This window comes from Sphaeramia orbicularis, chromosome 20, assembly GCF_902148855.1.
Source record: "Sphaeramia orbicularis chromosome 20, fSphaOr1.1, whole genome shotgun sequence".
NCBI lineage: Eukaryota > Metazoa > Chordata > Actinopteri > Kurtiformes > Apogonidae > Sphaeramia > Sphaeramia orbicularis.
In genome coordinates, this window is record NC_043976.1 from 1,032,513 (window position 1) to 1,043,693 (window position 11,181).

General features: G+C 44.2%; 1 protein-coding gene across 1 annotated transcript in view; it reads right to left on the reverse strand.

Annotated features, from left to right (window-relative positions):
• Positions 1–460: 460 nt before the first annotated feature.
• The window catches only part of LOC115411497 (caveolae-associated protein 4a-like), a 31,210-nt gene continuing 20,489 nt past the window's right edge, over positions 461–11,181 (reverse strand). Inside the window, exon 2 of the mRNA XM_030123667.1 lies at positions 461–2,006. Coding sequence (XP_029979527.1) covers positions 1,431–2,006 — 576 coding nt within the window. The 3' untranslated portion in view covers positions 461–1,430. The remainder of the gene's footprint in view (positions 2,007–11,181) is intronic.

An 11,181-nucleotide genomic window follows, 5' to 3' on the forward strand; every position in this document is an offset into this window, starting at 1 on the left:
ACCCCCACCCCCCCCACAGACACCGGACTACCGACCCCCACCCCCCACAGACACCGGACTACCGACCCCCACCCCCCCCATAGACACTGGACTACCGACCCCCACCCCCCACAGACACCGGACTACCGACCCCCACCCCCCCCATAGACACTGGACTATCGACCCCCACCCCCCACAGACACCGGACTACCGACCCCCCCCCCCCCCACAGACACCGGACTACCGACCCCCACCCCCCACGGACACCGGACTACCGACCCCCACCCCCCCCATAGACACCGGACTACCGACCCCCACCCCCCACGGACACCGGACTACCGACCCCCACCCCCCCCATAGACACCGGACTACCGACCCCCACCCCTCACAGACACCGGACTACCAACCCCCGCCCCCCCCACAGACACCGGACTACCGACCCCCACCCCCCCCACAGACACCGGATTACTGACCCCCCTCCTTTCAGATTCCACACCACTACATGCACAGGTCACTTCCACAGAAAACACTGACCTACAAGGAGCTACCATGGACAGAGACCAGTCCTACAGCAGGACCAGGTCTGTTCACCAGGACCAGGAGGAGAGACCGCCAGTCTGGGACCGGGTGCAGACGGTGGTCCCGGCTCTCAGTGGTTCTTCTGGTGGTCAGTCTAAGGCAGAGTTGACGTCTGTTTCTCATTCTTCTCCTCCAGATCCTTGTTTCTTTTCTCTCTTTGTCTCTTTGTCGTCGTTGGAATAATCCCTTTAGTCCTTCTGGGTTTCTTCAGCTCACACATTTGTGCTCATAAATGTTCAGCTGCAGCTCAGTGGAACTGACAACCTGGATGAACTAAGGTACTGACTCTGTGATTGGCAGACAGGTGATGGGCGGAGCCTCAGACCAAAACACACAGTGACATCATAACCATCATTTGGGGGCTGACACTGAGCTTTAAATGTGAATCTTCTGTCTGGAATACTACTGTCACTGAGATCAGGATTTAAATGAACAGGATTCCTTCATGTCTGAGGACAGTCAGGACCATTTTAGAATGACTGAGAACAGAATTCTACAGACTGCACCTTTAACCCTCTACAGACTGCACCTTTAACCCTCTACAGACTGCACCTTTAACCCTCTACAGACTGCACCTTTAACCCTCTACAGACTGCACCTTTAACCCTCTACAGACTGCACCTTTAATGCACATGAACAAATGATGAGGTTTAGCAGATGTTTCTTCATCCACGTTTTGTTTGTTAAAGGACAGTTGTTTTTTCGTCTTTCCATACTTCATGTTTCTTTTTGCTCTAGTGTTTGTGCTCGTCCTTATCACTTGTGTCTTCTTCTTCGTCTTTTCTTGGTCTGGATGTGGACCTGAACCAACCGGACTTTGACGTCCCTGCTTTCGTCCAAACTCGGTCCAGATCTCGTCGCCGTCTCTCAGTTTACGACAGCTGCTTCATGTCGTACATCGGTACCTCCGACTCCTCCGCCTTGCCGGCGGCGGCGGCGGCGTCCGGGCTGCCTTTGCGGCCTTTGGGCGGGGCGGCGGGTTGCGCCCCCCCCTCGGCGGCGCCCTCGGCCCCCTCCTGCCCCTCCTGCCCCTCGGCCACAGTCCTCTCCTTCTTCAGGTTGAGTTTGGCGGGGACGCCCTTGGCGATGGTCTCCTTCAGCCTCTCTCCAGACTGCTTCAGCCGCTCGCCCGACTGGCGGATCTTCTCGCGCCTCTCGGCCGTGACGATGCGCTCGCCCAGCTTGTTGACTTTGGTTCCCAGGTTCTCGCGGGTCTTGCTCATGTTCTGTTTGGAGAACGTGGCCTTGAAGCTCTCGATGCGCGTCAGACCCGTCTTCTTCATTTTTCCGGCGGCGGACGAGTCGGCCTCCTCCACCACCATGTACTCCTCGTCCGACTCCGGAGGCAGCTCAAACTTATCCGGTTCCACTTCGGCTCTGGCGCCGCCGCTTCCGCCGGGTTCTGCCGGTTCGTTACCCGCGGCGACGGACTTGACCTCCTGGTCGCCCTGAGAGTCACAACACAGAGGGTTCAGATAAAAGATCAATTAAAGCAGATCAATAAAAGAACGAATACTGAGAGCGTTTACATCCACACAGAACCAGAACCAGAACACTGCATATGATCCCAGGGGAGATTACAGTGTGTTAGAGGCACTGTGGTCAAGTACACTGTAAAAAAAAAACGCAAAAAAACGGTATTATTCCATCAGCGGGGGCGCCAAAAAAATACAGTTAAATAACAGAAAATAACCATCTCATAAAAATACGCTAATTTTCCATAATTCAAACACAGTTTATGCCCTAACTTTACATGAGATTTTTTATATTTCTTTTTACTTTTTAATGTTTAATAAAGAATATTTTCATGTATTAAAACAATCCAATTCCCTATAAATATATATATAAATAATTTTCAGTGAGACTCAGTTGTCCAATCCACTGATAAAAACTGTATTTGGACAGTTTATCAGTGCTTATACATGTTATACATTCACACAAATACATTTATTCAACATTTTTGTTGTGAAACCTCCTGTAATTACACAAGATATTTGTCAATGAACAAACAAGTCTGGTTCAACTGACAGAACTAATACTTCTGTTACCGTTAACTGTCAGTAATTTTATCTCATTTTATTATTTTTTCACAATATTAAACTTTAAATTAACAGTTTAATCTCATAAATAGAAAAGAAATATTTTTGAAATTACAATACATTTTCAAATGTATTTGAACTGTATTTTTCTGTGAAAAAAGAAAAAAATTTCTTTTAAAAAATGGAAATTTTCGGGTTCTTCACAGTTCCAGTTTTTTCCTGTTCTTTTCCATTTGACATGTAAAATCACAGTCTGTTTGTGTCATTTCATTGATATTTTCCTGGATCTGAAAAATACAGGAAAAATCTGTCAAACAGTGAAAATTCTGTTCAATTACAGATTTTTTTTTTTTTTTTTACAGTATCGAAGAAAAGTGGAAGAAAAAGAATTTATCAATACAACAGAAAAGATATAGAAAAATTAAACTACAATAGAAAATGTGTCATGAACTGAACACTGCTGGGTCAAAACCAAACCAACATGTTTAGTTCTTCACTTATTCTATTTTTTGACCCGTTTCAGATTCTATTTATCGACCCTTTCACTCATGAAACCTGGAAAAACTCAGACCACAACTAAAACTGAAGGAAAACACAAAAAAACAGTCAATTCATCAACATAAAAAGCACTTAAAAACATATTTTTTTAAGTTCATCAACATAAAAGGTACTTTAAAAAAAAAACTATATATATATATATATATATATATATATATATATATATATATATATATATATATATATATATATATATATATGTGTGTATATATTTCTCTCCGGAGACAGGAAACCGCCCTGCAGACAAGGCTGCACCTCCACCAGTGCAGCCTCCTCCACAGACAGGATTGGCCCTGGACTGAGTGAACGCAGTGCGCCCCAGGATATTTGCCCCAAGGCGCGTCCCTGACCGGCCCCTACGACCTTGTTGATTCTATTATTTTCCGTGTGAAGTGTAGGTGGACTGTCACACTGTGTTTCCCAGGGGCCACAGTCAAAGACATCAGTGAAAAATTCCTGACACACTGGAGCTGCACCCTCTGTCCACACGGTGATAGCACATGTCTGCACCAGTGATGTTCCCCGGCGACAGTCGGAGCTTTTAAAGGTCGATTTTCTAAACCTTTTCAATATTCTGCGCCAAGCAAGGCTGTCCTCTGTCCTCTGCGTCCCTGTCCCTGTAAGTGGCCGTGGGTGCGGCTGCTTCTCCAGGCTCCTGCCTCTGCACATGTGGCCGTCATCCTCCTGCCTGGCCCACCACATGCCGTATGTCGACAATTTTCATCTTTTCTGGAATCGAATGGACTCGTTTAATAAGGATGGACTACACCTGAACTACAGGGAGCGCGCTTTCTCTCCGCCAGCATAAACTTTTCTTTGGCGCTGCGCCAGGACTGTAGGCGCGTGTCCCTGTCCACAACATCCACATCCTCGCAGCCTCAGGACTGACTTCAGAGCTCCGCAGAGTTCAGTGCACCCACACACACTGTTCCAGTCCACAGAACACACACATGGAAAGGACAGAGGAATGGTCGTAGGTCCACAAACTGAAATCATCTCGTGCCCCTGCGCGTGCACGGAACCGAGGAGAACAGTCCTTCAGTGACTTTTAAAATGGCAGTCTGAAACATGAGATCACTGTCAAATAAATGGTTTGTAATTAATGATATGATTATTAACAGGAACTTAGATTGTATGTTTTTAACAGACATGGACAGGTGCTGATGGAGCGGCCACTTTAAATGAAAGCACACCTCCTGCTTAGAACGACACATACTCATCCTGCACAGGAGACAGAGGAGGTGAGTTCTCAGATCTCCTGTCCATCGCTCACTCAACATTTGAGAAAATTATTATTGTAGGTGATTTTAATTTACACATTGATAATCAATCAGCCTTGTTGGCAACAGAATTTGTACATATTTTAAATTGTATGGATTTTAAACAACATGTCTGACAACCCACAGCAGAGGCCTCATACTGGATCTGGTGATCACATATGGTATTTCTGCTGATCCTGTCTGTGTTGTGGCTGTTGGCCTATCGGATCATTTTTGTGTGTTTTTTAATGTCAGTATTATTGTTCAGCCTCCCCACTCTGTACAAACTGTCAAGAAGCGTTATCTTACTGCTGAAGTGACTTCAAATTTTACCAAGATTTTAACCCAAATTCCTCGCCCTGTTTTACCCTCTTCCTGTGATTTTATTGTTGACATTTTTAATAATAAATTGAAATCTACTCTCGATGCCGTAGCCCTTTTAAAAGTGAAAATGGGTCAAATAAAAAACTGCCCATAGAAAAATGAAAAAACAAAAATTCTCCAGAAAAATTGCAGGAAAGCAGAAAGACAGTGGTGCAAGAATAAAATCACAGTCAATTACAAACTATTTACAAACTACTTATATATATAATTACAGGGAACAACTTAAAAACTACAATAACTGTCTGAAGGAAGAAAGACACTCATATTTTTCCAAACTTATAAATGACAACCGCCATAATCCAAAGGTCCTGTTTTCCACATTTAGCTCGGTAATGAACCCCATCTTCGACAACAGGGCTCCGTCAAACATGCCCAACTGTGATATGTTCTTAAGTCACTTCACCAGTAAAATACAGTCTATCAGGTCAGACCTGCAGCATCTACAGCCAGGCAACGCTTTGGTCTCAGATCCACTGGTTTCATCTGCTACTTGGAGAATTTTGCCCTGGTTGATGCTGAGAGTCTTAAAGTCGTTTTACAGTTAAAAACAACCACTTGCTTTTTAGATTCCATTCCCACTTCTCTTTGTAAATTGTTTTTTTTTCATTTATAGATGATGATGTTGTTAATATTGTAAATTATTCATTGCAGACAGGGGTTTTTCCTACAGCTCTGAAAACCACCATAGAACAGAACAGGTTCAGCTGTAGAATGTCAGCAGGACACAGGGAAGACACTGTGGGATTTGGCTGGAGTAGGAAAGAAATACATACATATATTCATACACAGATAAATAACTAGATGTCCATATAATTATTTACAGATCAAACACAGCAGCTGGTCCAACAGGAGGACCTGGTCCAACAGGAGGACCTGGTGCAGCCAAGGAAAGGCCAGAAATCTACAGTATTCAGTGCATTTGTTTCTTTTTTTCTTGAAAATGAGGAATATTGAAGTGTTTATATCAAAAAACTAAACTACTATGTGTTAGACTTATAGCTGATGTATGTAAATGTGATAAGTTTAGAAGGAACCTGGTGCTTTAGAAGATGTTTGGTCTAAAGTTTGGTGTGGATTCCTCTAATATTTTGTGGAATGATGGGATATCTTAGAGCTGTTTGTTATTATTATTGTTATTATTATTTTATTTTGTGATTTTGAATACAGTGTTACTGTTGGTGAATGAGAAAGAGTCAAACATGTAAATAGGAAATCAATTTTATCTTCAAAATCAATATCTGTGGAAAAAAATGCAGTTTTCTCAGTTTTTTGCTCAAAATTCATTTTTTTCCTGAAAATGACCAATATTCAAATGTTTATATCTCACAAACAAATGAAGATAGAATAAAATAATTTCTTGTGTTTAAAAGTTGAAGTTCTGTTCTTTCTTTTGATGTATTCAGTGTTCACATACTCCTAACACAACATTTTCAGTCAGCCTCCAAAGGTTAGTGAAAATGACCAAACAGGCTGGCGCTGGCTACCAACTCAGTGGAAAATGTTCTGGAGGGAAAGAGTTCAGCTGAAGTATGTGTTCTGTGCACAGACAGAGTTTACATTTAAAAGCCTTGTTGCATTTGAGAATGCATCCAATGGGGCATCACAATAAAATTAGGCATGATGTGTTCATTCCATGACAGGTGATATGTGATGTTACCTAAAATTAGTTTAATATCCCACATATATCGGCAGCGGTATCGGTAGATATCGGAATTGGAAATGAAGCGTTGGACAATATCAGTTTTTGGCAAAAAAGCCAATATCGGACATCCCTAATAGTGACTAATTACTTTTCCAAAAAAGTAATAGAATTAGTAACAGAATTACTCCTTCATACATGTAATTAGTTACCAGGGAAAGTAATTATTGCGTTAGTTTTTTGAAAAACCTTCAAAGATTAAAAAGGAAACTGATTTTTGAGTGTGTTTCACAGTCAGGTATAGAGTAGAACAGCAGACAGGGACTGGGGTCCACCAGGGTCCACCAGGGCCAGGCTGGGGTCCACCAGGGCCGGTCTTTTCCAGCTCATCAGTGCAGATGTGCATTCACAGAAGCAGATGTTCCTCCAGGTAACCCACATCTGCAGTTTTCACTCACTCCTCCTGATCCAGTCAGACTGGCACTGACAACTCCTCCCCTAAACGAGCTGACAACTCCTCCCCTAAATGAGCTGACAACTCCTCCCCTAAATGAGCTGACAACTCCTCCCCTAAACGAGCTGACAACTCCTCCCCTAAATGAGCTGACAACTCCTCCCCTAAATGAGCTGATAACTCCTCCCCTAAATGAGCTGACAACTCCTCCCCTAAATGAGCTGACAACTCCTCCCCTAAATGAGCTGACAACTCCTCCCCTAAATGAGCTGAGAACTCCTCCCCTAAATGAGCTGACAACTCCTCCCCTAAACGAGCTGAGAACTCCTCCCCTAAGTGAGCTGATAACTCCTCCCCTAAACGAGCTGACAACTCCTCCCCTAAATGAGCTGATAACTCCTCCCCTAAATGAGCTGACAACTCCTCCCCTAAATGAGCTGATAACTCCTCCCCTAAATGAGCTGACAACTCCTCCCCTAAACGAGCTGAGAACTCCTCCCCTAAATGAGCTGACAACTCCTCCCCTAAATGAGCTGATAACTCCTCCCCTAAATGAGCTGACAACTCCTCCCCTAAATGAGCTGACAACTCCTCCCCTAAATGAGCTGACAACTCCTCCCCTAAACGAGCTGAGAACTCCTCCCCTAAGTGAGCTGATAACTCCTCTCCTAAACGAGCTGAGAACTCCTCCCCTAAATGAGCTGACAACTCCTCCCCTAAACGAGCTGAGAACTCCTCCCCTAAGTGAGCTGATAACTCCTCCCCTAAACGAGCTGACAACTCCTCCCCTAAATGAGCTGACAACTCCTCCCCTAAATGAGCTGACAACTCCTCCCCTAAACGAGCTGAGAACTCCTCCCCTAAGTGAGCTGATAACTCCTCCCCTAAACGAGCTGAGAACTCCTCCCCTAAGTGAGCTGATAACTCCTCCCCTAAACGAGCTGAGAACTCCTCCCCTAAGTGAGCTGATAACTCCTCCCCTAAATGAGCTGATAACTCCTCCCCTAAATGAGCTGAGAACTCCTCCCCTAAATGAGCTGAGAACTCCTCCCCTAAATGAGCTGACAACTCCTCCCCTAAGTGAGCTGATAACTCCTCCCCTAAATGAGCTGAGAACTCCTCCCCTAAGTGAGCTGATAACTCCTCCCCTAAATGAGCTGACAACTCCTCCCCTAAATGAGCTGAGAACTCCTCCCCTAAATGAACTGACAACTCCTCCCCTAAATGAGCTGACAACTCCTCCCCTAAACGAGCTGACAACTCCTCCCCTAAGTGAGCTGATAACTCCTCCCCTAAATGAGCTGAGAACTCCTCCCCTAAGTGAGCTGATAACTCCTCCCCTAAATGAGCTGAGAACTCCTCCCCTAAATGAGCTGAGAACTCCTCTCCTTAGCTGCGTTCAGGTGCCTGTGCTGTGCTGGTTCAACTCAAACTCGTAGATGTCATCAGTGGTTCAGGTGAAGGGGGCGTGGCCAACTCAGACTCATGGACACACAGGTGAAGCATAAAGGCATTGTGGGTAATCTAAATAGAAGAACGACTCGTGAACGAATCAGTTCTTATCGTTCACTGAAAAGAGCCGTTCACCAGACTGGACTGGTCCTTGAACGTCTCACCTCTGCCTGTCTGAGTCAGGACAGACAACAGCTGTTAAACCGGTGCACATGAACGCACCACGGTTCACTGACGCTAACGGGAACAGCCTTGGAACGTTTCACATACTAATTAATTAAATTAGCCGTTACTGGAAAACAATAACGGCAGTAGGAACGCCGTCATTCCCACCACCGATAACCACTTCTGAAAATGAGTAGGAGTATGGCGGCAGGAGCTGCGACCCTGTTCAAATGTCCCAGCATGCCTCACAACATTTGAATACAGACATAAAGTTGTTCCTAGTCGATGGTCAGGTCATGTTTCTGTTCATCTGGTGAGTTTGGTGCAGATCTGGACTGTGAAGGCTGAGGAGAAGCCGTGCAAACGCCCTCCTGCGCTGCAACATCGATGGGACACCGAACGTCCATTATAGTAGGATAACCACAAGTGTGTTGAGTTCAAGTGCTTCAGTTGTCGTAGGTAAATTAAAAATGGCTGAAACACAGTTTATGTACCGATACTGGGTCGAACAGTTTTGGACGTGTTCGTTCATCTGATACAGCACTTTTTTTTTAATTATATGTACTATAAATGTGTAAAACCATCCACTAACAGCAGCAGAACATTAATAAAAACATCGTTTATCATTGGCCATGAACGCCTCATCGCCCTGCGTAAATGTTAAAAAGGTCAAAGGTCATTTTCATCTCGTGGATCAAAGTTTTTTTTTCCCAGTTCTCCACTGGAAAACTACGACGTCAGGGGGCGTTCATGTTCAATTAAGGAGTTCATAACTGGTATTTACCATAATTCCCATGGCACGTGAAGGCAGCGTTCGCCCCAGTGGGACCAGTGTGAGCTTAAAGCTGTTTGTGTGGGTCACATGTTCAGGGCCTGAAGTCAGGGTTAAATGTGTCTGTGGTTCATGTGGACGCTGGCGTAGAGGCCGCCGTGATCCTGCCTCCACAAATAACCCCCAGCACCTGTTTCTGCTGATCAGCCCCCGAACGCACCACGCTAAACATATCTGCAGATCAGCCCCTGAACGCACCACACTAAACATATCTGCAGATCAGCCCCTGAACGCACCACACTAAACATATCTGCAGATCAGCCCCTGAACGCACCACACTAAACATATCTGCAGATCAGCCCCTGAACACACCACGCTAAACATATCTGTGTTTAGAGCGTCACCGTGGACCCCGGCTCGGGTTTCACCCAAGGGAAAAATGTGGAGCAAAACGTTGGGTTAGAATCTGCAAACTGGCCCGGATCCTGCAGGACCAGAATCTGCAAACTGACCCGGATCCTGCAGGACCAGAATCAGCAAACTGACCCGGATCCTGCAGGACCAGAATCTGCAAACTGGCCCGGATCCTGCAGGACCAGAATCTGCAAACTGACCCGGATCCTGCAGGACCAGAATCTGCAAACTGACCCAGATCCTGCAGGACCAGATGGATCCACAAAGAATGAGATCGCTAACCCATAAAGACCCAGAACTCCTGAATGAAGGGATTTATCTGCATTTAGTCCAATATTAACCTCTGGATTTTTCAGTCAAATCTCATTAATTGAATATAAAAACAAGCCTCTGTGATGTTATTTTGTTCATTTTTATTCATTTTGTTCATTTTATGTATTATTTTGTTTTTCTTCATTTTATTCCTCATTTTTCTGTTATTTTGTAGAATTTCTTATTCATTTTTCTTCATTTTATTAATAACTTTGATAACAAAAAATAAATAAATAACATGAAAAAATGCAACAAAATTAACGAAAATGAAGTGGGAAAAAAAAGAGAAAGACTAAAACAAGCAGCAGAATGAACAAAAACAGCCCCAGTGTCTTTTTGTTGACGTGCTCTTGGGCTGAGCGTGGGCTCTGGGCTCCTGCAGAACAGCAGACACTGGCATCATGTTCTGTACGAACACACGAACTAAAGCAGCACCAGTAAAACACACACCGCTACCCAAGGAAGGGACGAACACTGAGTGAGGGGCAAATGATCTGTCACTAAATGATATTATTGTAATATTTCAGTCCTGCTGGTTTATGTGGTTACAGTTCTGCTGACATTTGAGTCGACAGTTCAGGGTTTTGATGAAAAACACAGATTAATTGTTCTCTTTGTCATTTGTCACTTTTCAGACTGAATTTGAATCAGACTTTTTTGGTTTGTGAAATATGAACAAACATATGTATTTTTTTATTTGTCCTTTTGTCCCAGTTGCAGTTGTTTGTGCAGTCGTTCTATTTCTGCCTTTTTTCAGTCTGAGTTTGAACTACAGTTCTAACTACAGCCTTCTGTTTGTTTAAATTCTGGCCACAGTGAGAATCATTTCTTTTATTGGTATTTAGTTTTCATTCTTTTATTTTTCAAGCTCATCTAGTGAAAAGAAATATGCACTAAGGACTCTTAAAATCATTTTTATTTTATATTACAGAGTAAATGAACACAGATGAGCTGCCAGAAAACTGAATTCCTCTTTGGATCAATAGTCATTCTTTTACTTGAACAAACGCTCAAACCACTTCTGTTCAGTGCCGTCAGGGCTGCAGTTCAAACTGTCAGCCTTCAGGACACTGCCGCTATCGTCTGTACACACCGACCAAGGTGCCCACCTGTTATTTCAACCAGCCCCCCTAATATGACAGAGTAGAACCGGCCCTGCACATGGGATGAATTTG